This window comes from Salvelinus alpinus, chromosome 6 (assembly GCF_045679555.1).
Source record: "Salvelinus alpinus chromosome 6, SLU_Salpinus.1, whole genome shotgun sequence".
In the NCBI taxonomy this organism is placed as follows: domain Eukaryota; kingdom Metazoa; phylum Chordata; class Actinopteri; order Salmoniformes; family Salmonidae; genus Salvelinus; species Salvelinus alpinus.
In genome coordinates, this window is record NC_092091.1 from 56975319 (window position 1) to 57003199 (window position 27881).

Here is a 27881-nt window from a genome sequence, read left to right on the forward strand (position 1 = left end):
AAGAGATGTTTTAATTATTGTTGTTTACAATCTAGTCATAAACAATGTTCCCTCAAATTTTCTTCAGCACTGAGCAACTTTCAGGTCTGCTGAGCGCAAACTTGAACATTGTGAAAATTCTTTGCAACTTCTGGCTCGAAATTACTGTGAACACTAAGGCTGTACCCGCTTTAAGTACAGTTGTACAGTTTTAACATTGGCCAAGTATTATTATTCCCATACCTGTCACGTCTGCTCCCGCTCTTCCCTTCCGCTGGCGCTTGAGGGCGCCAGATTACCCTCCATCACACGCTCCTGCCATCCATTACTCACACCTTCCCTCCCTCGTCACTTGCATCAGCGATATTGGACTCACCTGGACTCATTCATTAACTGTTTATTTCCTCCCCTATATTTGTCAGTTCCCTACCTCTGTTCCCTGCTGCTGCATTGTATTGTTCTTGTCTTTTGAATTTGTTTCTGACGCTGTTCCTGTCTTGTCTCTGTCCGTTAAAATTAAATGTTTTACTCCCCGTACCTGCTTCGTCTCAACAGCGTCATTCCGCGTGGCAATACCATTATTACTGAGAATCAGACACATTATGCTACCCTACTGAGCTTATTCAAGACCACTCAAAATACCACACTGTCCCTTAGAAGACAAAAAAGGATCTTACCTGACTCGCTTTTCAAAGATGGCCAGAAATGCAGACATTTTGTGCTCTTGTAGGAAGTAACCACTCCTCAGTTGGTTTACCCTTTTTCTCCCCAATTTTGTGGTATCCAATTGGTAGTTACAGTCTTGTCTCATCGCTGCAACTCCTGTACGGACTCAGGAAAGGCGAAGGTTGAGATCCGTGCATCCATCGAACACAACCCAACGAAGCCGCACAACTTCTTGACAAAATCCCCGCTTAACACGGAAGCCAGCCACACCAATGTGTTGGAGGAAACACGGTACACCTGGCGGCCGTGCCCGCCACAGGAGTCGCTAGAGGGGTGATTGGCCAAGGACATCCCTGCTGGCCAAACCCTCCCTAACCTGGACGACGCTGGGCCAATTGTGCGCTGCCTCATTTTTATTTATTTTTATTTATTTCACCTTTATTTAACCAGATAGGCAAATTGAGAACACGTTCTCATTTACAATTGCGACCTGGCCAAGATAAAGCAAAGCAGTTCGACACATACAACAACACATAGTTACACATGTAGTAAAACAAACATACAGTCAATAATACAGTGAAAAGTAAGTCTATATACAATGTGAGCAAGTGAGGTGAGATAAGGGAGGTGAAGGCAAACAAAATATATAAAATATATATATATAAATAAAAATATAAAAAAGGCCATGGTGGCGAAGTAAATACAATATAGCAAGTAAAAAAAAAACACTGGAATGGTTGGTTTGCAGTGGAAGAAAGTGTAAAGTAGAGATAGAAATAATGGGGTGCAAAGGAGCAAAATAAATAAATAAATACAGTAGGTAAAGAGGTAGTTGTTTGGGCTAAATTATAGATGTGGTATGTACAGGTGCAGTAATCTATGAGCTGCTCTGACAGCTGGTGCTTAAAGCTAGTGAGGGAGATAAGTGTTTCCAGTTTCAGAGATTTTTGTAGTTCGTTCCAGTCATTGGCAGCAGAGAACTGGAAGGAGAGGCGGCCAAAGGAAGAATTGGTTTTGGGGGTGACCAGAGAGATATACCTGCTGGAGCGCGTGCTACAGGTAGGTGCTGCTATGGTGACCAGCGAGCTGAGATAAGGGGGGACTTTACCTAGCAGGGTCTTGTAGATGACCTGGAGCCAGTGGGTTTGGCGACGAGTATGAAGCGAGGGCCAGCCAACGAGAGTGTACAGGTCGCAGTGGTGGGTAGTATATGGAGCTTTGGTGACAAAACGGATGGCACTGTGATAGACTGCATCCAATTTATTGAGTAGGGTTTTGGAGGTTATTTTGTAAATGACATCACCGAAGTCGAGGATTGGTAGGATGGTCAGTTTTACAAGGGTATGTTTGGCAGCATGAGTGAAGGATGCTTTGTTGCGGAATAGGAAGCCAATTCTAGATTTAACTTTGGATTGGAGATGTTTGATGTGAGTCTGGAAGGAGAGTTTACAGTCTAACCAGACACCTAGGTATTTGTAGTTGTCCACATATTCTAAGTCAGAGCCGTCCAGAGTAGTGATGTTGGACAGGCGGGCAGGTGCAGGCAGCGATCGGTTGAAGAGCATGCATTTAGTTTTACTTGTATTTAAGAGCAAATGGAGGCCACGGAAGGAGAGTTGTATGGCATTGAAGCTTGCCTGGAGGGTTGTTAACACAGTGTCAAAAGAAGGGCCAGAAGTATACAGAATAGTGTCGTCTGCGTAGAGATGGATCAGAGAATCACCAGCAGCAAGAGCGACATCATTGATGTATACAGAGAAGAGAGTCGGTCCAAGAATTGAACCCTGTGGCACCCCCATAGAGACTGCCAGAGGCCCGGACAACAGACCCTCCGATTTGACACACTGAACTCGATCAGAGAAGTAGTTGGTGAACCAGGCGAGTCAATCATTAGAGAAACCAAGGCTGTCGAGTCTGCCGATGAGCATGTGGTGATTGACAGAGTCAAAAGCCTTGGCCAGGTCAATGAATACGGCTGCACAGTATTGTTTCCTATCGATGGCGGTTAAGATATCGTTTATGACCTTGAGCGTGGCTGAGGTGCACCCATGACCAGCTCTGAAACCAGATTGCATAGCGGAGAAGGTATGGTGGGATTCGAAATGGTCGGTAATCTGTTTGTTGACTTGGCTTTCGAAGACCTTAGAAATGTGTCTCATGTGTCTCCCAATCGCATCCAGCTGCGACAGAGCCTGGACTAGAACCAGGATCTCTAGTGGCACAGCTAGCACTACGATGCAGTACCATTCCCCAATTGTTGACTAGAAATTAGGTATAACTGGGCTAATAACTCACTAACTAGAAAATAATATAATATGAACAAATGTGCACAGGTGGCTACATGCAGCTCTCGCTTAGATCTCAAAACAAGCACATTTACTCATGACCGCTCATACTGTAAACACAGTCCAGTTCAAAGTGAATGGCACATTTCCGTATATCGCAATGGCTATTTGCATATAGGCCTACTGCAGCTCTGATTGATTGGTTAAGGCGCACCAGTCTGTGTAGAGTAGGGGCTTGAGTCATCCTTGTCAATGCAATAGAATCCTACGTCGATGCGCTCTGCCTACAAGAAAATCTCTTGCATAATTTGTTTTGTTTTGGTATGTGACATCGAAAGTGACTAACGTTGCATTGATTCGAGCACAATTCCCACAGTAGAGCGAAACATTGATAGTGTTAAGTAAAGGAGAAAACTCTAGAAAGTTGAGTGAAGCTCAATCTTGTGCTTCTCTGCGCGTGCTGATATTTGTTCTGCGCTCAGCATGGAGGAAACATTGATCATAATTCCATACTGCATGATTGGTATACAGTGCATTCAGAGAGTATTCAGACCCCTTGACTTTTTCCACATTTTGTTATGTTATAGCCTTGTTCTGAAATTGATTAAAAATATTTTTTTTCTCATCAATCTACACACAATATCCCATAATGAGAGAAGCTAAAAACAGGTAAAAACGGAAATATCACATTTACATAAGTATTCAGTATTCAGACCCTTTACTGACATAGGAGACTGACGTCTGCTTTTCATCAACACCTTTGGCAGCGATTACAGACTTGAGTCTTCTTGGGTATGACGCTACAAGCTTGGCACACCTGTATTTGGGGAGTTTCTCCCGTTCTTCTCTGCAGATCATCTCTAGCTCTGTCAGGTTGGATGGGGAGCGTCACTGCACAGATCATTTCAGGTCTCTCCAGAGATATTCGATCAGGTTCAAGTCCGGGCTCTGGCTGGGCCACTCAACGACCTTCACAGACTTGTCCCGAAGCCACTCCTGCGTTGTCTTGGCTGTGTGCTTAGGGTCGTTGTCCTGTTGGAAGGTGAAGGAAGGTCAAGGATCTCTCTGTACTTTGCTCCATTCATTTTTCCTTGACCCAGGTTAGTCTCCCTGTCCCTGCCTCTGAAAAACATTCCCACAGCATGATGCTGCCACTGCCATGCTTTATCGTAGCGATGGTGGCAGGTTTCCTCCAGACGTGACGCTTGGCATTCGGGCCAGATAATCTTGGATCTCATGGTTTGAGTGTCCTTTCGTGCATTTTGGCAAACTCCAAGCGGGCTGTCATGTGACTTTTACTGAGGCGTCACTTCCGTCTGGCCACTCTACCATAAAGGCCTGATTGGTGGAGTGTAGCAGAGATGGTTGTCCTTCTGGAAGGTTCTCCCATCCCCACAGAGGAACTCTGGAGCTCTGTCAGAGTGACCATCGGGTTCTTGGTCACCTCCCTTACCAAAGTTCTTCCCTCCCGATTGCTCAGTTTGTCCGGGCGGCCAGCTCTAGGAAGAATCTTGGTGGTTCAAACTTCTTCCATTTAACAATGACGGAGACAACACTGTTCTTGGGGACCTTCAATGTTGCAGAAATGGCTTGGTACCCTTCCCCAGATCTGTACCTCGACACAATCCAGTCTCAGAGCTCAACGGACAATTCCTTTGACCTCATTGCTTGGTTTTTGCTCTGACATGCACGTTCAACTGTGGGAACTTATATAGACAGGTGTGTGCTTTTCCAAATCATCTCCAATCAATTGAATTTACCACAGGTGTACTCAATCACGTTCTATAAACATCTCAAGGATGATCATTGGAAACAGGATGCACCCGAGCTCAATTTTGAGTCATATAACAACAAGTATGAATATTTATACTGATGTAAATAATTTCTGTTTTTTATTTGTAATAAATGTGCAAACATTTCTAAAAACCTCTTTTCACTTTGTCATTATGGGGTATTGTGTGTAGTATGATGAGGATTTAAAAAGAGTAAGGCTATAACGTAACGTCTGAATACTTTCCGAATGCACTGTATTTTACCCTTCAATGAGTGGGTCCCCTTTCATGATGAGCACAAACTGTGGTAGAAAGCCAACTTGTCAATCAATAAACCTTCGGTGTGGTGAACGTGAAGATAATGACACGCTTTAAAGGAGAGAGTGGACAGACTCCCTCTTTTTCTCGCTGGTCTATTACCACTCTCGTCTACAAGGTATAATAATTATTATTTGAATGATTATTTAAATATACTATGATATTCCGATTCAGCCATTAATCTACTTGATTACCAGAAGATCCCGTCCATTTTTAACCGCATAATAACAGGAAATGAAGGTGGAGGGACCATGCAATCAGGTACACAAGCATTTAATAATGCTGTGTGATTACCACCCTTCCTGTTATTGTTGAATAAGGGTGTTCTTATTTGTCTCCCTGCACTTACAGAAAATCACATGATTTCACGTGAAATTTCACATGTAAAATCATGTGAAAACTTGTTTTTGGATCACTTGTGTAGTTTCATGTTATCACATACTGCTTACATGGTATCACATTAACTTCACATCAGTCAGCTTCTATTATAATGGTTTTCTACAGTGTATGTTCTATGTAGAATCAGTGAGTCCAATGTTCATTGCTATATTGCCAGGTCGTAGTTGTAAATGAGAACTTGTTCGCAACTGGCCTAACTGGTTTAATAAAGGAGAAGTAAAAAAAGATTGACCAACCTTTTTTATGACTTGGCATGATAACGTAAACAAAATAGTACAGCTAGACTATCTCTGAAAGTAAAAAATGCAGCCTCTCAATCATTATTCATTAGTCTCTGTAGCTGATCATAGGACTGTCTGATTTATTAATCCATTTAGCTGGGTAATGTAACAGTGTTGTCCTCTTTCTTCAACACAGGGGTATTGCTCAGGGTGCTGATACTGGCTGCTTTCACTGTTACCATCACAGCTCAAAAACCTGGTGAGAATGTTTACTCTGTTAATTACATTAGTTTCCAGTTACCCACTAAAACAATCTCTTGGTTATTTAAGACCTGAACAGGACTTGAATGAATATTCTTCATCATACGTTTCATTCCCCCTATACCCAGCCCCAGAGGTCTTCACCTTGACGGTGCCTAATGGTCCCATTTTGACCCGGTTGAACGCCTCTGTCACTCTACCTTGTGAACTCTCACCTATCTTCAATGTTGAGCCATTGGAGGTGCGCTGGTACCGGTCCGAGAACTCCAACAGTCCTGCCTTGTTGTACAAGGACCACAAGATCCAGGAGACCCCTGTGGACCCCCGGTACAGGGGCAGGGTGTCTCTAACTGGGGGGCTGGAGAGAGGGAACGTGTCCCTGACACTGGAGAGGGTCACACTGGAAGACAGGGGGGAGTATGTGTGCCATGTCAGCAATGAAAGGTGGTACGAAAAGGCCAATGTCTCAATGAATGGTAAGAGGCTTATGGCTGAAACGGTTTAAACATTATTTTACATCTGCAATACTGCACTGAACTCTACATAAAATATAGAATACTCACAATTCTATATTGTTTTATGTTTTACAACTTCAAAGTAATCCACAGGAAAATGTGATACAATCATTTCTCACAATTGTTGTTTAGCCTGAAGCATATCATTGTAGCCTGCCTCCACACTCCCTTATCTCTCTATCAGTGACAGGCAGCGCACCAGTTCTCTCTGTGGCCAGTGGAGGAGGAGGTCAGGTGAACGTTACCTGTTCATCAGAGGGCTGGTCACCACAACCTAAACTCACCTGGAGAAACAAAGAGGAGACCGAGATAAAAAATGAACAAGTACTCTTCACCTCAGGTAATTACATAGAGAGGAATAGATCATCACCCCAGTTAAAACAATGGCCAAAAGATGTAGGCCTAACATCCGTTTCCCAAAACACCACGCAGGAACGTTCTCTATGTGTGTCATTGGAGTGTCGATAATGATAGGGTTGAAAGAAAGGCAGCGCTGCTCCCAGATCAGTTGTCTCCATTCAAAATGTTACCTTAACATTAGAATGAACACAGACGACTGATATTGAGGAGGAATATTCTAATGCCTTAGTCTATAATACAGTGAGCTCCAAAGTATTGGGACAGTGACATTTTTATTTATTTAGGCTCTACTCCAGCACTTTGGAATTGAACACAATGATTATGAGGTTAAAGTGCAGACAGCCTCAGATTACTGCTGACAATATTCATCCATATCGGGTGAACCGTTTAGAAATTCCCAGCACTTTTTCTGTATAGTCTACCCCATTTTAGGGGACCAAATGTTTTGGGATAAATTCAGACCCCTTCCGTTTTTACACATTTTGTTACGTCACAGCCTTATTCTAAAATTGATTAAATTTTTTACCTAATCAGTCTACACACAATACCCCTTAATGGCAAAGCGAAAACAGGTTTTTAGAATTTAAAAGAAATTTATATAAAAAAAACAAAAAAAACAGATACCTTATTTACATAAGTATTCAGACCCTTTGATATGAGACTCGAAATTGAGCTCCGGTGCATCCTGTTTACATTGATCGTCATTGAGATGTTTCTACAACTTGATTTGAGTCCACCTGTGGTAAATTCAATTTATTGGACATGATTTGGAAAGGCACACACCTGTCTATATAAGGTCCCACAGTTGAAAGTGCTTCTCAGAGCAAAAACCATTCCATGAGGTCGAAGGTATTGTCCGTCGAGCTCCATGAAAGGATTGTGTCGAGGCACAGATCTGGGGAAGGCTACCAAAAAATGTCAACAGCATTGAAGGACCCCAAGAACAAAAGTTTGGAACCACCAAGACTCTTCCTAGAGCTGAGCAATCGGGGCAGAAGGGGCTTGGTCAGAGAGGTGACCAAGAACCCAATGGTCACTCTGAAAGAGCTCCAGAGTTCCTCTGTGGGGATGAGAGAACCTTCCAGAAGGACAACCATCTCTGTAGCACTCCACCAATCAGGCCTTTATGGTAGAGTGGCCAGATGGAAGCCACTCGTCAGTAAAAGGCACATGACAGCCCGCTTGGAGTTTGCCAAATGTCACCTAAAGACTCTCAGACCATGATATACAAGATTCTCTGGTCTGATGAAACCAAGATTGAACTCTTTGGTCTGAATGCCAAGGATCACGTCTGGAGGAAACCTGGCAACATCCATACAGTGAAGCATGGTGGTGGCAGCATCATGCTGTGGGGATGTTTGTCAGGGGCAGGGAGACTAGTCAGGGTTGAGGGAAAGATGAACGGAGCATAGTACAGAGATGTCCTTGATGAAAACCTGCTCCAGATCGCTCAGGACCTCAAACTGTGGGCGAAGGTTCACATTCCAACAGGACAATGACCTTAAGCACACAGCCAAGACAATACAGGAGTGGCTTCGGGACAAGTCTCTGAATGCCCTTGAGTGGCCCATCCAGAGCCCGGACTTGAACCTGATCGGACATCACTGGAGAGACCTGAAAATAGCTGTGCAGCGATGCTCCCCGTCCAACCTGACAGAGCTTGAGAGGATCTGCAGAGAAGAATGGGAGAAACTCCCCAAATACAGGTGTGCCAAGCTTGTAATGTCATACCCAAGTAGACTTGAGCCTGTAATCGCTGCCAAAGATGCTTCAACAAAGTGCTGAGTAAAGGGTCTGAATACTTAGGTAAATGTGATATTTCAGTTTTAATGTTTACCTTGTCTAATAACCTGTTTTTACTTTTTCATAATGGGGTATTGTGTGTAGATTGAATAACGTTGTAACGTAACAAAATGTGGAAAAAGTCAAGGGGTCTGAATTCTTTCCGAATGCACTGTATTTCCTCAATTATAATATTTATTTATTTATTTTTCTGCTGCCTCTTGGGCCGCCAACGGGCCTGAGCCCCGGGGCTTCATCCCCGGTAAGCCCCAACATTTATCCGACCCTGGTTTCCTTTTCAACGCCCCTAGCTGTTTTAAAGGTGTCTGAGACCAACAGATGCATAACTGTGTTCCCAGTCACGTGAAATGCATAGATTATGGCCTTATTTATTTATTTCAACTGACTGATATCCTTATATGACCTGTTGCATGTTGCGTTTATATTTTTGTTCAGTACACAATAAGTCACAAGCTTGATGCAGTCATTGCATGCTATTAATATGGGAGCAAATACTTCTTACTACTTAAAAAAAAAAACGTTTTACTACTTTATTACACATATAAGCCAATTTGTCCCAATACTTTTGGTCCCCTAAAATGGGGTGGCATTATACAAAAAGTGCTGTAATTTCTAAACGCTTCACCCAATATGGATGCCAATACCCTTAAATTAAAGCTGACAGTCTGCACTTCAACCTCATATGCATTGTATCATTTTGCCCTGTTAGTAAAGGGCCAAAACAACAACAAAAATGTCCAATACTTTTGGAGCTCACTGAATAATAATAATGTTGTTACACAAAATGAAATATATTGAGGTAAAAATTTACTTTAGCCTGCAATACCAAAATATTACTAAATTGATTGAATATGCAATATGAATCTATGCAGCCTATGCCTATTTATTTTAAAATGCAGAGATATCGGTTTTCATTTTTTTTTAAGGATCTTTCACTTGTTTGTAACAATTGCAAAGATATTGTAAACTTAGTATTTGAGTTCAGCTTTGTTCTGAAGTTATCACCGGTTACAGAAATACAGGTGATTCGTGGGAGGGCAAAACATAATCTAAAGATGGCACTTACCTGTTCTACTTGTGGTCTGAGTCAGTTGTTAACTTACGATTGTTTTCAAGTGCAACTTAATTAAGTAACGATGGTTTTAGGAAACAGCTCAGAGATATAACGATGCTTGTACAAAGGTTTTAACGATGAACTTAGCCTCAACACTAGAACCGACATAGCGTCCCCTGCCATTTGATTTTGTAATAAAAATACATCTGCCATTTTGAAAGCAATTTTCTCCCCCTAAATAGATATATTTTACATTGCTCGGTTGTCAGAATTTTTAAATCACAAACAGAAAAGTTTATAGAACCTGTTTACTTTTTCACACCGATTCCTAATTTAAGGAGCCAAGACCATTGCGCTGCTGGGCGTTGGTACCTAGGTGATAATATGCCTCTCTCCCCACTGAATGAACGCTGTCAATAGATAAATTGGCGATAGAAATTGATAATCGTGCACGTGACTTTACAATTACATTTGAATGAACTGAATGATGAGGAGGGTGAAGAGGTTGATTGAATTTAGAACAATAGTGTCATGATGATGATGAAGAATTGTGAACACCAAGAAAGCATGCAACTGCGCATCCTCCTCAGCATCGTGCACTAAATAACTAAACTAGCTAGTCTAAGAAAGAGAAGGGCGGGCTGTACATTGCAGATATGTTCAATGTCTGATTTGTTATTGTTGCCCATCTACCAATCACTGCCCTTCTTAATGAGGCTTTCGAAAAGCTCTCTGGCCTTTGTAGTTGAATCTGTGCTTGAAATTCAATAGTTGACTGAGGGACCTTACAGACGTTGTATGTATGAAAAATCATGACACCCCTATTATTTCACACAGATTGTATAATTTGTAATGTGATTGTTTAAGCAAAATGTTGCTTTGAACTCATTTAGGCTTACTAAACAAAGGGGGTGAATACTTATGCAATGACTACATTCTATAGGCACTGTATCCAAATATCCACTCACCCCCACAAAAACTGAGGCGAACATGCTTAGGAAGCCTATCTGTGTTTTATGACGATTTTAGAAGAATTTGGTTCATGTTGAATATCTGTGTTCAGGAGCCTGGAAAGAAGCTTTCATCGTGACTTTGGTCCTGTCTCTGGTCCTTCTCAGTGCTCTGTCAACTGTGGTCTGCATTCTGCTCAAACATAGAGGTATAAAACACATTCTTGTCATTAACAGCAATATATGTCAATGATAATAACATTATATATAAAGATTTGTTAACAAAGATTTTTCTTAAGAAAAGTCATCCTTCTTATCTTTCAGGGTCTTGCACGTTGTTTTCATCACAGACAATTAAACATCATAGAGATTGTAAATATGTGAAATCTCATCAGTGTGATGAAATTAGATGTAACACGTAGTAACATAAAACATGATTGATTTTATATTAACATGATTTTGATTGTGGCTTTGTTTTCAGATCAAATGAAGCTTGAACAGAATAAATCAGGTAAGCTAACTGTTTCATTCTGAACACATTTTTGTGGGAGATATTCTCACATGACATGTCTGGAACTCAAATTTCTAAGTCTAATATTTCAAGTTTAGATTTGACTTTGTTCAAATTTTTCATATTTATACACTGTCTTGAATTTTCACTCAACAGAGACAAAACTTCTATTTAAAGGTAATTAATGAATATTCATGATCATAAACTATGGCCTAATTTCTTAGTTTGGTTTGCAATATATTTACCTAACTATATTTATTATCAATATGCCCTGTTAGGGACAGAAAACAGTCAGGAGAAACGACCCGTCAAAGAAGGAATTAATCTCGAAGGTAAAAATGTTTAACAATATTTTCCTACACAATCTTCATTGTAACATCTGTGTTTTACATTTACTTGGTATTTCTTTATATGCAGATTGGCACCAGGTGAAAGCATTCAAAGGTAGGAAAAACAATCTATGCCGAAATTGTTACATGTTTTTGTTTACGTTTAGGGAAGTTCAACTTAATGTTAGATGTGAACATAAACTGTGATCCATGGTAATACGGGAGAGATAGGGGCATGCAGTGGCCAAATCACCATTAATAAGCATGCTGATGCCTTAAGACATGGTACACTACGACGTTCACAGAGAGCTTCGTACACCAAAATGTCTGTCGGAACCAGTCCAGAACCACTCAAAGTCCCCCCCAAAAAACAAATAATTTAGTTTATTTGAGGTGATTTGGCCATGCAATCATGTTGATTACTTCCCTTTTAAAAGGATTGTTATTTTGGCAATGAGGCCTTTAATCTACTTCGCCAGAATCAGATACCATTTTAATGTCTCCTTCCAGTATGAAGGAAGTTAGAGGTAGTTTTGTGAGCTAATGCTAAGTAGCGTTAGAGCAACGACTGAAAGTGTACAGGAACTGCTAGTTAAATGGCCTAATTTCCTAAATCCCAAACTATCCCTTTAAGATAATTATTATATCGGCCTAGATCACACTACTTACATATCTTAATATTGGATGTCAATGAATAAAACCATATTCTCTTCCCTCAGAGAACATTACTATGGATGAAAATACTGCTCACAGTGATATTAGAGTGACTCAAGAAGGAAAGACAGCTCAGTACATCAAAGAAAAAGAAACGATTAAATCTTCCATTCAAAGGCATCCTCATGTATTGGCTAATCAGAGTTTCGGATCAGAACAACACTACTGGGAAGTTAAGGTGAGGGATGAAACCGTGGATAAAGCAGTGGGTGACTGTGGGCAACTGTCATGGTATGTTGGTGTGGCCAGAGATAATGCTAAGAGAACATCTACAGTCCCTGTAACACCTCTTCATGGATTCTGGACTCTCTTTTATGAAGAAGGAAAGGGTTTCCATGTCAATACTGACCCTCCAACCTCAGTACATGTGAGAGAAGATCTCTCTATGGTGGGAGTGTTTCTAGACTGTGAAAATCAATCTCTGTCTTTTTATAATGTTGATACAGAGTCACATATCTGCACTCTTTGTAATGTGGTGACATCACACAAGTTTCTTCCTGTGTTCAGCCCTGGACAACACCCAATAACAATATTGAATGAAAACTAAGAAATGAGGGTAAAAACATGTCACATGAGACACATGTCCAACAATACTGCTCATCAATAGAACAGACATGTTGAAGACAGGAACACGTGGTCAGAGATATAATTTTAGACATAAGTAATATTTAGTGATGTCCAGGTGTATATGGTTTGTCGTCTGAGGCACAAGGGTAATAAAAACAACTACAATTGTTCAACTTGTTGCTACTTGTAGTGAGATTATTGATGTACACTGTAATTCAACTGTAATAAAAGCTAGCAGTATCATATATTCTTTAATTCTGTTGAAAGCTTTTTAGATAACGATGTCCTCTTGTTAAAAATGTAATATGCTTAAATAAATTAATATCAAGAGTACAAGACTGACTGCAAAATATTTTCCATTGACCATGGTGTCCTGTCAGCTGCCACAATACAGCTTTTGTTTCAGATTCCAATGCTATACCCCCTTGTGGTCTAGTTAGTGCACTGTACCGCGGTTTTGAATTTGTTGTATGTTATTGACGTACTTTTGATCAATTACAGTACATGAAATAGTTATGTTTGGTAAAACAATTTGAAAAACAACAGACGATAGGATTACTCAATACAATGATGAAATGGAAAAATCAAGACTTGTTTTAACTAACATGTCTACGGGCTTCAGAATGGAGACCTATCCCTAGCTAGTATGATCTAAGAAGTACAACTTTTACCTTTTGCTGTAAATATATATATATTTTTCAGTTTCCATCATTTCCATTGATTGTTAGCTAGCAGTGATCAAAGTTTTCAGAAATTTGTTTTAAGAACTGAAACATGGATTACAGTTTCTCCTGGTCCATAGACTACTTTCAGGAAAAGGAACCATCTAACATCAAGTTGTAAAATAGTGAATTACTCCTTTAAGATGAATGCACTAATAATAAGTCACTCTGGATAAAAGCATCTGATAAATGACTAAAATGTCAATGTCGATGTACATGATTTGATATTCCATTGTTTGTCTGAGTTATGACAACGTACTGGGTTTAAATACATTTTTTTAAATAAAAAAAGAATACTAATACACAAAATGTACTTCTCATAGTATGATAATGTCACGACTCCCGCCGAAGTCGGTCCCTCTCTTTGTTTGGGCGGCGTTCGGCGGTCGATGTCACCGGTCTTCGAGCCATCGCCGCTCCACCTTTAATTTTCCATTTGTTTTGTCTTGTTTTCCCGCACACCTGGTTTACATCCCCTCATTACTCTACGTGTTTATTATCCTTTGTTCCCCCCATGTCGGTGTGTGGTATTGTTCGTTCATTACGCCTGTGACGCTACAGGCTGGATTTGCGCCGGGTATTGTTGTAACCCTTGGTTTTGTTATTTGTACCTATTTGTGTCATTTGTGCGCTCTCGCTTTTTTCCTTGGGCCAGAGTGTTGCGACGCAGTTGCGTCCGGCTGTTTTCCTCTGCCTGAATAAAGTGTGCCTGTTCACTCATCTCTGCTCTCCTGCACCTGACTTCCTTCGACGAGTTGCGCACACTCTGACAGATAAATCATTTCAATGGAGGATACATACAATGCCTAGTGAAAGTATTCACATTCTGCTGTCTTAAAATTGAATCTAAAAAGGAAATAAATATACAACCTACTCCACATTTTAAAAATGAAAGAAAATCATATAAACATTTCTAAATGAATAAAAAAACTCTGAGCCTGCAGGAAGGGTACCACATGAGGGAGGAGGATGCCTACCCTGTAACGCACAGTGTTGAGATTGCCTGCACCAACAACAAGCTCAGTCCGATGATGCTGTGACTCACCGCCCCAGACCATGACGGACCCGCCACTGACCATCACCCCTGGTGAGACAAAACCATGACTCGTCAGTGAAGAACACTTTTTGCCAGTCCTGTCTGCCAGTCCTGCCAGTCCTGTCTGGTAAAGCGACAGTGGGTTTGTGCCCTTAGGCAACGTTGTTGCCAGTGATGTCTGGTGATGAACTGCCTTACAACAGGCCTACAAACCCTCAGTCCAGCCTCTATCAGCCTATTGCGGACAGTCTGAGCACTGAAGGCGGGATTGTGCGTTCCTGGTGTAACTCGGGCAGTTGTTGTTGCCATCCTGTACCTGTCCCGCAGGTGTGATGTTCGGATGTACCGATCCTGTGCAGATATTGTTACACGTGGGCTGCCACTACGACGACGATCAGCTGTCCGTCCCGTCTCCCTGTAGCGCTGTCTTAGGCGTCTCACAGTACGGACATTGCAATTTATTGCCCTGGCCACATCTGCAGTCCTCATGCCTCCTTGAAGCATGCCTAAGCAACGTTCACGCAGATGAGCAGGGACCCTGGGACTGGGATTCTTTCTCTTGGTGTTTTCCAGAATCAGTAGAAAGGCCTCTTTAGTGTCCTAAGTTTTCATAACTGTGACCTTAATTGCCTGCCGTCTGTAAGCTGTTAGTGTCTTAACGACCGTTCCACAGGTGCATGTTCATTAATTGTTTATGGTTCATTGAACAGGCATGGGAAACAGTGTTTAAACCCTTTACAATGAAGATCTGTGAAGTTATTTGGATTTTTATTAATTATCATTGAAAGACAGGGTCCTGAAAAAGGGAGGTTTCTTTTTTTGCTGAGTTTATAAAGATGACACGATCCAGGAGGGCCCTGTGGACCCCCGGTATAGTATGTGTGCCGTGTCAGCAGCACACAGTGGTATGAAAAGGCCAGTGTTTTCCTCACAGTAAATGGTAAGGGACTGAAGACTGCACTGCACTTGTGTAGACAATGTGGAATGGGTAGCTACAGTGCCTTCAGAAAGTATTCACACCCACCTTTTTGCACATTTTGTTGTATTATAGCCTGAAGTCTAAATGTAGATGTTGTCACTGATCTACACACAATAACCCATAATGTCAAAGTGGAATTATGTTTTTAGAAATGTTTACAAATTAATTAAAAATGAAAAGCTAAAATGTCTTGAGTCATTAAGTATTCAAACCTTTTGTTATTGCCAAGCCTAAATATGTTCAGGAGTAAAATTGTGCTAAATCAGTCTCATAGTAAGTTGCATGGACTCACTCTGTGTGCCATAATAGTGTTTAAATTGATTTTTAAACAGATACAGCTATATGTATGGTCCCTTAGTCGAGCAGTGAATTTCAAGCACAGATTAGAGCACAAGGAACATGGAGGTTTTCCAATGGAATGCAAAGGGCACCTATTGGCAGACATTGAATATCCCTTTGAGCATTGTGCAATTATTAATTACACTTTGGATGGTGTATCAATACACCCAGTCACTACAAAGATACAGGCAACCTTCCTAACTCAGTTTCTGGAGAGGAAGGAAACCGCTCAGGGATTTCACCATGAGGCCAATGGTGATTTAATTTTTTTTTACAGTGTTTAAAACATGTGTCGTGTCTTTGGCATCAATAAAACTGAAGACTTATTTATCAAATTACTCTCTGTAATTATTATTACACGATTAAACTGATTAACTTTTACAGCCTCAGAAACCCGGATCCGGGAGCACCCCCCACCCCCCACACACTGATTAGCATAGATAGCATAGCTTCAGAAGTAGATAGTAGCATCTAAATATCATTAAATCACAAGTCCAAGACACCAGATGAAAGATACAGATCTTGTGAATAAAGCCACCATTTCAGATTTTTAAAATGTTTTACAGGGAAGACAAAATATGTAAATCTATTAGCTAAACACGTTAGCAAAATACACCACTATTCTAACTCCATCAGTTTCTTACTCCTTCAGGTGCTATCACCAATTCGGCTCAACTAAGATATTGATAGCCAATAACCTATAAAAAAAACCATCAGATGACAGTCTGATAACATATTCATGGTATAGGATAGTTTTTGTTAGAAAAAAGTGCATATTTCAGGTAGAAATCACAGTTTACAATTGCACCGACCATCACAAATCCACTAGAATTACTAGATAGAGCAACGTGTATGACCAATTTACTCATCATAAAACATTTCATAAAAATAGACAAAGCATAGCAATGGAAAGACCCAGTTCTTGTGATTTCAGACCATATTTCAGATTTTCTAAGCGTTTTTCAGCGAAAACACAATAAATCGATAAGTTAGCATACTACATGTTCCAACGTTACCAGAGCATCGATTCCAGCCAAAGAGCGCTATAACGCAACCACCGCCAAAAGATATTAATTTTTTCACTAACCTTCTCAGAATTCTTCCGATGACACTCCTGTAACATCATTTTACAACATACATATACAGTTTGTTCGAAAAGGTGCATATTTAGCCATACAAAACCGTGGTTACACAATGAAAATACTAGGAAATCAAGCCTCAATATGTCTGACGTCATCTATCAGAGTGATCTAGTTTAATTAAAAGCTAATCATATACTTGACTAAAAAATACAGGGTTGACAGGAATCGAAAGACAAATTAGTTCTTAATGCAACCGCTGATTTACATTTTTAAAATTATCCTTACTTTTCAATACAGGGTTGGCCAAGTGAAGCTATACCAAACAAAATGGCGATGTATGCGTTTAAAATATTTCGACAGAAACACGGTTTATCATATTAAATATTGCTTACTTTGAGCTGATCTTCCATCATATTCTTGGGCAATGTATCCTTTCTATGTTATAAACGTCTTTTGGTCGATAGATGTCCTCTGTCCTTCGAAATGTCCACTAACAACGACCGAGACCGCGAAACGTTCCCAAAGCTAGAAAGTGCACGACAAATAAATTCCTCAGAATCGCACTAAACGGATATAAATTGATATAAAACGGTTAAAATTCACTACATTATGATGTTTTTAACAACTATAACGACTGAAAACATGACCGGAGAAATACTGCTGGTTAGAAAACGATTTGGAACGAGGCAGGTCCGATGGCCTTCACGCTTGAGGCGCACGTTGAGAAAGAGGGGTCTCTGTACATTTTTGTCATTTATAATGGCTGTGAACGTCCCATAGACTTCATTGAAAACGTGATGACGTACAGACACCCAGAGGAAGACGTAGGTAGTGTCGGTTTCTTCATAGCATTCACTGTGGCCTTATAAACAGACCCCAGATCAGAGGTAAAAATTTCTGAAATCTGAACCCTGTCATGAAAAGTGCTGTAGAAATTGTTCTGTACCACTCAGAGACAAAATTTCAACTCCTATAGAAACTATAGACTGTTTTCTATCCAATAATAACAATAATATGCATATTGTACGATCAAGAATTGAGTACGAGGCAGTTTAATTTGGAAATGTAAAAAAAAAAATAATGCTAACAGCTCCCCCTATTGCCAAAAGGTTAATCATGTAACTGTAAATAATTAGGAAGTCGGGGCACCAAGGAAAATATTCAGACTACAAAGTTATAATTTTCCTAATATAACTTTCAGATATTTTAATATCTGCTCAATTAGTCTTCGAATTAATGAATTATTATTTACCTCACATTAGTCTCATTCCAAACAGCGTAAAATGTTGGTTATCTGCACGAACCCAGTCTTCACTATGAGTCATCCATACATCAATTGTCTTAAAATAATTTATTTACTAACTAAGTAATTCACAGAAATGCATAACACAAACACACAAAGTAGATGGTTACAAAGAAATGATAGTGGATGTGCCCTAGTGGGCTAAACCGGCATGGCAGCTTGTTAGACAAGAGGGGAGTGGGGGTCAGCTGAGAAGTCACTACAGAGTTGATAACTATAACAATTGAAATGCTAATTCTTTGTACATGAACGCTCACTCATTCGCGAACAATTGCAATCAATATATATATTTACGCTCAGTGTGTCGTCGGGATCTCTGTTGAAAAGTTTGTTTCTGTTGGAGAGTTTGTCCGCCCTCTCTCTGTCGTGGTTAGAATGCATAGTTCAGAGTGACATTCATTCATGTCATCATAGGATAGATGTTTCGGCGGTTGTCGGTCTTCGCGTTCAATGATACCGAATTCCTAGCTGCAGACTAGTAATTAATATCAAAGACTTGTTCTTATTCTGTCGGTATTGTTAGGGTTGCGTCAATTCAATCTGGTATAAGGACAAGTATGACAATGAGTCACTAATTGTATGCTATGTACTTTTTATTAACTAAGTAATAAATGGCAAATGCAATTTCCGTATATACGGGTTCACTGTAACATCACGCAGGATGAAAACAGAGAAGACACTTGTTCCTGACAAAGATATTATAATATATACTCATGACAGAGATAGTTCCCACTTCCGAGCCGGCCTGTCAGAGTAGAGACTGGGCGTGGTTTAGACTTACCCAGCCTATCGTTGATGTTGGCGCCTTAAGCCAGTCCTGGCCCCTTAGCGCATGTGATGTCCAGACGCTGTTGCTGTGTAGATTACGCTCCTTCACCCCAGAGACTGAGGTCAGACAGCTCTGTAATATTGTCTGAGCTATTCGCACCTGTATACAATGGCCACTGTTCTCGCTCAAGGCTAACCACAGCTTCCCAGCACTCGTATCTGGCTAACTGTTACTTCCAACACACACACACAGACACCCAGGCTCCCAGGCCAACAGTTTGTCAATATCCAATCACATTTAATACAGTTGCTAATCACGTTTGTTATAGTATTGGGTTATAGTGCATAACTCAGAACCTCACAGATGTTCTTCGTGTGTATAGTTTATCTGTTATTGTCTATTGTACACCACAGTCAGCAGTCCCCTGATTCACCCCCCTCCTGTGTCTCTCTAAGATTAGCACAGTCTCGGTCACACAGTACAGCGCCCACAGCGCCCTTTCTAACACACACACATTTCAGACTGCTTGTTCATATCTTATGCTCAGATACATTTGTTGCAATTTCAGGCTGTGGCCTCATGGTTAGACAGAGCACTGGTAAGAGTAGAGACTAATGGAAAATGCAGGTTCACATGAGTCAGTAATTCAAACTTTAATGCATAAGAAGCCCTACTAGCTTATAGTTAGTTAAGCATGTCAAAAAACCTTATAAAAACCCCACAGTATCGATAGTCTAAGAGTTTAACCACGTGGTATGGTTAAAAGATTCAGCCATCTACTCAAACCTTGGCCCTCTCGTTATCGAGGTAAGCTGGTCTGGTGATAGAAAACCTGGGTGGGGGTTTTATTCGGAAGAGCAGAAAAGGGCCTGTCCCAGGACGCCAGACCATAACTGTGCTCATGGGCGGTCCTCTGATTTAGTTAAACTCCAAAGGGAATTGGAGTTTCCTTCATTAAACAGTCCAAAATCACATTACACAATTTCACAAACAGTTCCATCCTCACTCATTCATTTTATACAACAATTAGATGTAAGCCTCATATCTGAGGCTATTGTATAAACAGTGTTATGGTAAAGTGGCCGTATTGTCTCCCATGAGTTTCATAAAATTGTACCAAACGGACCAGTTCGTAGCTAGATTCTTCACCGATCTTTTATACCTTCTCCAGAATATAAATGTCGTTCGGTTCTCCAGTTCTGTGAGGTAGAAGAAATTCCTTTGTTCTCTCTATGAAAACTCTCTCTCTATACTGTGGCCATGAGGAGATAATCTCCTCCAGGAATTATGACCTCTCTGACCACAGCAGCCTGGGTGTAGGATTACAGGGTGGAGGGGGATGGTGCATAGAAAAGGGCTGGTGCAGAGGGGGGGGGGGGGGGGTTGTGCTCGCTGTACCCAAAGAGGGCAACGTCATGACACATGCATCTTGTTTGCAATAAGGCACTAATGTAATACTTAAAAAATGTGGTAAAGAAATTCAATCTTTGTCCTGAATGCAAAGAGTTTTGGGCAAATCCAACACAACACTGAGTACCACTCTTCATATTTTCAAGCATGGTGGTAGATGCGTCAAGTTAAGTGTATGCTCTTCATTTTTGGGGATAAAAAGAAACGGAATAGAGCTCAGCATTGTCCTTTGTATAATGCCCTTATAGCCGATCAGAAACGAGTATTCAACAATGCTGCTTTCTTATATCTCCTAGGTATAGTACAGACACGTCAAAACCTTATGATAAATGTTTTTGACTGTCTGTTTTGCCATTTATTAATGTGTTATTCAATGCAATTATATGGAAGCAGGTAGCCTAGTGGTTAAGAGCGTTTAGCCAGTTACCGAAACATCACTGGTTCAAATCCCCGAGCCGTCAAGGTGAAAAATCTGACAATATGCCCTTGAGAACGGCACCTAATTGCTCCTGTAAATCGCTCTGGATAAGAGTGTCTGCTAATTTACTAAAATGTAAAATGCATTTGGGCTATAGTAGTAAATGCCAAATCCAGGGGGTCTTAATATTCAAAATAGCAAAATGATCCATGGTATGCCCATGTTAGATCTCAGAAAATATCAAATTGTGAACCCGAGACCCACATTTATCACATAAAATGTATATGCCATATCTCACAATAGATTTGACTTCACGAACTTAGTATTTTCACTGTGACATAACATTTATTTTTACGTAGATTTGTGTCATTCCATAAAGTTCTATGTAGCGCTGCAGTGAGAGGGGGGGCTGCATAACCCTGTGACATAGCGTTCGCTCTAGCTCTACCTTGCTCTCCCTGAGTGAGAGAGGCCTGCACTTTGACAGACAGTCCAAAAACAAGTTCGAGGGGTTTACGAACTTAGACACATTTTAGGAATTTGACATTTTTCCCATTATAAAACTTCATGTCGGTGTTTCCTTTATTTTTGTAATTACCTGTATCTCCTAACTTGGCTCTTTTACTATAGTGATGCATTGATGACTTGTGATTGGCCGGCAACAACAGCGAGCTTCACGCACCACTTTGTGAAAAGAAAGAGCAGCAGCATAAATTGTAAAATGTTCACTCTCTCCACAGCACCAGTCGCATTCGGGTCTGTACGGGTCATTACGTGCAAATCGGTTATAACTACAAATACCCAAGACCCATGACAATTAGGTCCAACTTGGATTTTCGGGTACAGGTAGACCAGTGAAGTCCTCAAATATGTTGTCTTGAGTTACTGTATCTACCAAAAGACAACATCATAAACGTAAGAGATAAGACTCACTTTGGATTTTAAATACAGATATTGAAAATGTTTAAGTGGTTTGATAAATCCTTTGTATAGGACATTGGAGTCTTGGAGCCTTCATCACGACTGATTATTTTACTGCTAGTCATCTTTACTGTCAATGGACTCTTCATCTGGAACAAAAAAACAGGTATGTCAACAAGATAACACGTTAATTGAAATATGAACAGTCTATTGATGGTCTATTAATAGTACTAATATACTGATATAATAGGCTGAGCTAAACTATTCTTCTCCACAAACATATATAAATTTTGACGTTGTGTTTATAGGGATTTTAGTCAGTGCTTCAAGTGTATGCCTATCATTCACCAAATTGTTGCTTTAAAATGTTTCAGGTACTACTGCATTAATTGAGCACTCCATATAATTTACAATGTGTTAGTCAATGTAAAACTAAATATGTACTTTTCTTCCTCCTGCAGGGTTTATCAGATTCTCAACATCAAAGAAAGATGCAAATGCAGATGGTATTAAGCATTGTCTAATCATTTAGGGGCAAATCTTAACTTCCACTTAAGTCAACATTTCACCAGGTCATGCATAGATGTCAATTTTAAGAATGAAAATTCAACTTAAGTGAAAGTTAAGATTCGTATTATGTTTGATGAGGACATTGAAAACATCTCTGATATAACGCAATACATTTTAACAAAGTAATATTCCATGACCTACCTAAATTAAAATGAGTGTCATTGCATTTCAAATAACACAGAGTCTACTGAGAGGCCAGGTATTACTTCTATATGTTTAACTATTGTGTATATTTCTACACACACAGTACCAGTCAAAAGATTGGACACACCTACTAATTCCAGGGTTTTCCGTATTTTGACAATTTTCTACATTGTAGAATAATAGTGAAGACATCAAAATGATGAAATAACACATATGGAATCATGTCGTAACCAAAAAAGTGTACAGCGTTGTACGAGATCTTCAGTTTCTTGGCAATTTCTCGCACGGAATAGCCTTCATTTCTCAGAACAATAATAGACTGACGAGTTTCAGAAGAAAGTTATTTATTTCTGGCCATTTTGAGCCTGTAATCAAACCCCCAAATGCTGATGCTCCAGATACTCAACAAGTCTAAAGAAGGCCAGTTGTATTGCTTCTTTAATAGAACAACAGTTTTCAGATGTGCTAACATAATTTCAAAAGGGTTTTGTAATGATCAATTAGCCTTTTAAAATGATAAACTTGGATTAGCTAACACAACGTGCCATTGGAACACAGGAGTGATGGTTGCTGATAATGGGCCTCTGTACGCCTATGTAGATATTCCATAAAAATTCTGCTGTTTCCAGCTATAATAGTCATTTCCAACATTAACAATGTCTACAAGGACATTTCTAAGTGACACCGAACTTTGAATGGTAGTGTATATTTTTAAATTGAACCTTTATTTAACTAGGTAAGTCAATTAAGAACATATTCTTATTTACAATGACGCCCTACACCGGCCAAACCCAGACGACGCTGGGCCAATTGTGCGCTACCCGATGGGTCTCCGAATCATGGCTGGTTGTGATACAGCCTGGATTCAAACCAGGGTGTCTGTAGTGACGCCTCAAGCACTGAGATGCAGTGCCTTAGACCGCTGCACCATTTGATTAGAAATTGACTAAAATAAGTTTAGAATGAAACTCAGGAAGGCGGTGTACAAATTAAAGATAGTTTTTCTATTTTCTATATGGGAGATACTGTTCTATTAAAGAGTCCTTAATTGAAACAAGAACGAAGCGTTCACCCCACCTCTGTTTTCGTAAAAAGCTGAGGGGTGGGCCTGGAGAAATAATATGTCAATAATCACATGTTTTACTCATGCAGAATGTGGTATGCAAACTGCCAAAGAAACAACTACAAAGATGAAATGTGTTCCCGAAAGGTACATTTCTATTGACATACCTTTTCATTTTTTAATGTATTCTATCTAGGTTTTTAGAACTTATTCACCCCACAAGCACAGTGTGGTGGTTAATTTCTTTACTATCAAATGAGGAGAGACAAACTTATCACACAAGTCAGAGTTATACATAAACTAAATCTTTAATCACTTATTAATAAGGTAGCAGGTCAATACAACGCACACATATAAAGTGTATCGATTGAGTGCTCTATGATAATGATGGCTGGTCATGGCTGGTCGAAAATTCATGCTTAGATGATTCGGTGAGCCCCGAGACAAAAGTACAAAGGTCTTTTATAGACAAGATACACCCCTTTCAACCTACATGATTTTCAACAGATATATAGAATGGGTCACAAGGTTAAGATTTGTATGAAAGATACCTATAATACATAGCAGACAGTATCTGCTGTGTCAACAGTTTTCATTGTATAGAGACCAGTGTCTGGCCTTCCGACTCCAAACTGGAACCATCTCTCCCTGGTACGGTATAGAACAGAAACATTAACCCATGCTCTGGAATGCTCTTTAGTTTTTATCACCCAGAAGACATTGTAAATCTCCTGTCAGTGTTATCTCCCAGAGGCCCATGCTCAGTAGAACACACACAATAGTTAACAGAATACTCTATTCTGTTGCATAACACAACCATTTGATGCAATAAAAGTATTATAACAATCTTGCAATTTTTCCACCATAACAGTCATTCAGGGTTAATAGCATTTATTGAAGAACACCCATAAGAAGAAAAGGTAGTGCAACCCAATATAGTGGTTAAAAGTTTCTCTAATTTGATTTGTTAATTTGCAGAATGGGGCGAAGTGAAGAGAATCAAAGGTAGGACACATGAACAAAGAATTAACATAGTATCATTACATGGCTGTACCTTCAAGTAACATCCATATCAGAAAACCATGTGAGTGAATGAATTCACCAAATCTTGTTCTCTTTTTTTAGTGGACATCACTCTGGACCAAACGTCTGCTCACCCCAACCTAGATGTGTGTGCAGGTAGAAAGGTTTTTTGTAGAGACTCAAAAGTGCAGCTCTTAATGTCTTTACTGAGGACAGATTCAGCTCCGGACAGTTATACTGGGGAGTGAAGGTGAGGGAAGATTCAGTTTTTAGCAAAGAGAAACAGTCATGGTATGTTGGTGTAGCCACAGATATAGCCATTCTGACAAGGGCTATTGTCCCCTGTCACGTTCGTTGATGGAAGAATTAGATCGAGGTGCAGCGTGGTAAGCGTACATCATTTTATTAGATGAACACGAAACAAAAACAACAAACTACAACCGAACGTGAAGCTATATGCAGTGCAGAACGCAACAACACACAAACAAGACCCACAACTAAAAGGTGGAAAAAAGGCTGCCTAAGTATGATCCCCAATCAGAGACAACGATAGACAGCTGCCTCTGATTGGGAACCATACCCGGCCAACAAAGAAATAGAAAAACTAGAATGCCCACCCAAATCACACCCTGACCTAACCAAATAGAGAAATAAAAAGGCTCTCTAAGGTCAGGGCGTGACATCCCCTTAACCCCTGAGAATGGTTTCTGGGATTTTACATATGAACAATAAAAAAAGGTAATTATGTATCTGCTGAACCTCAAATACCAGAATTGGGAAATGAAAGCCCTTTAATATGTCTAAACCTACCAGGATCTGGAATAGCAATTCTTACAACACTTGAAGTGTTCTTAGATTCTGACACACAGATGCTTTCCTTTTATGATGCTGAATCAAAGGTACAGTTGAAGTCGGAAGTTTACATACACCTTAGGCAAATACATTTAAACTCAGTTTTTCACAATTCCTGACATTTAATCAGAGTAAAAATCCCTTTCTTAGGTCAGTTAGGATCACCACTTTATTTTAAGAATGTGAATTGTCAGAATAATAGTATAGAGAATGATTTATTTAAGCTTTTATTTCTTTCATCACATTCCCAGTGGGTCAGAAGTTTACATAAACTCAATTAGTATTTGGAAGCATTGCCTTTAAATTGTCTAACTTGGGTCAAACATTTCAGGGTAGCCTTCCACAAGCTTCCCACAATAAGTTGGGTGAATTTTGGCCCATTCCTCCTGACCGAGCTGGTGTAACTGAGTCAGGATTATAGGCCTCCTTGCTCGCACACGCTTTTACAGTTTTGCCTACAAATATTCTATAAGATTGAGGTCAGGGCTTTGTGATGGCCACTCCAATACCTTGACTTTGTTGTCCTTAAGCCATTTTGCCACAACTTTGGAATTATGCTTGGGGTCATTGTCCATTTGGAAGACCCATTTGCGACCAAGCTTTAACTTCCTGACTGATGTCTTGAGATATTGCTTCAATATATTCACATAATTTTCATCCTCATGATGAAATCTATTTTGTGACGTGCACCAGTCCCTCCTGCAGCATTGCACCCCCACAAAATGATGTTGCCACCCCCGTGCTTCATGGTTGGGATGGTGTTCTTCGGCTTGCAAACCTCCCCCTTTTTCTTCCAAAAACAATGATGGTCATTAAGGCCAAACAGTTCTATTTTTGTTTCATCAGACCAGAGGACATTTCTCCAAAAAGTATGATCTTTGTCCCCATGTGCAGTTGCAAACCGTAGTCTGTCTTTTTTATGGCGGTTTTAGAGCAGTGGCTTCTTCCTTGCTGAGCAGCCTTTCAAGTAATGTCAATATAGGACTCGTTTTACTGTGGATGTAGATACTTTTGTACCTGTTTCCTCCAGCATCTTCACAAGGTCCTTTGCTGTTGTTCTGGTATTGATTGCGTTCAAAGTACGTTCATCTCTAGGAGACAGAACGCGTCCCCTTCCTGAGAGGTATGACGGCTGCATGGTCCCATGGTGTTTATACTTGCGTACTATTGTTTGTACAGATGAACGTGGTACAATTAGACGTTTGGAAATTGCTCCCAATGATGAACCAGACTTGTGGAGGTCCACAATTTTTTTTATGAGGTCTTGGCTGATTTCTTTTGATTTTCCCATGTCAAGCAAAGAGGCACTGAGTTTGAAGGTAGGCCTTGAAATACATCCACGGGTACACCTCCAATTGACTCAAATGATGTCAATTAGCTTATCAGAAGCTGCTAAAGCCATGACATCATTTTCTGGAATTTTCCAAGCTGTTTAAGGCACAGCCAACTTAGTCTATGTAAACTTCTGACCCACTGAAATTGTGATACAGTGAATTATATGTGAAATAATCTCTAAACAATTGTTGGGAAAATGACTTGTGTCATGCACAAAGTAGATGTCCTAACCGACATGCCAAAACTATAGTTTGTTAACAAGAAATATGTGGAGTGGTTGAAAAAGTAGTTTTAATGACTCCAACCTAAGGGTATGTACATCTTTACAGTTTGTTTAACGTTGTGTCATCTAACACATTTTTCGCTGTTTTCATGCCTGGGTTACGTGACAAATGCTCCTTAACAGTTAAATGACTCTGGATGATAAAGGTGGAAATAAATATTAAATAAAATACCATTATAACACTCTGAGACACTAACAAGGAATTCAACTGTGCAGACACATTATAATTCAAATGTAAATGTACTACCTTTAGTAATATCATTGATGTATATCTGTAATAAAAGTTTTGAATATAAACAACACTGTTGATTTCTGTATTGAGAATTGACATAAATTAACCAGATATTGAATTAATGTCATTTGAAAAACTCCTGTGCAACACCTTCACTCAGTGCTCTATTCAGTGCATTGAACAGACTGGACCAGGATGCCACTAATGAAACAGACTGACATACCCATACAATTGTGCCTCAACTGACATAGGAGACTGAAGTCTGCTTTCATCAACATTTAGTAAATAAGTAAGCCTTGGGGTGTGGTTTGATGGAGAGGAGATAGTGAAAGTCCAGACAGTCAGACTAAGAGAGGGAGTTTACGGGAGAGGGAGACAGCAGGGGTTCAAGCTGTAGAACCCAGTTCCTACATTAGAATATAAAAATACATTTTATCTAACAAATATATGCTACATATTATCTCTGGGACCCTCAGGATGACAAATCAAAGCAAGATTACTGAAAGTAAGTACATTATTTACCTCCAGAGGTGAATGTATCAAACCAGTTGCAGTGAAAAGTGTTTTGTTGTTGTGCACTCTCTTCAAACAATATTATGGTATTTTTTTCCACTGTAATAGTTACTGTAAATTGGACACGAGTTAGATTAACAAGAATTTAAGCTTTGTGCCCATATAAGACATGTCTATGTCCTG

The 27881-nt window shown here is 40.0% G+C and overlaps 1 protein-coding gene across 3 annotated transcripts in view; it reads left to right on the plus strand.

Moving 5' to 3' along the window:
* Positions 1-27881, plus strand: part of LOC139578962 (butyrophilin subfamily 1 member A1-like) — a 64397-nt gene that overhangs the window by 360 nt on the left and 36156 nt on the right. For 2 of the 3 annotated variants that reach the window (XM_071407122.1, XM_071407123.1), the window contains exons 2-4: positions 5837-5899; positions 6030-6377; positions 6601-6756. In XM_071407122.1, coding sequence (XP_071263223.1) covers positions 5837-5899; positions 6030-6377; positions 6601-6756 — 567 coding nt within the window. Of the gene's footprint in view, positions 1-5836; positions 5900-6029; positions 6378-6600; positions 6757-10696; positions 10793-11064; positions 11095-11250; positions 11272-11372; positions 11427-11511; positions 11539-12142; positions 14139-27881 lie in introns of those variants that run through there. The other variant, XM_071407121.1, reaches the window with a different exon arrangement.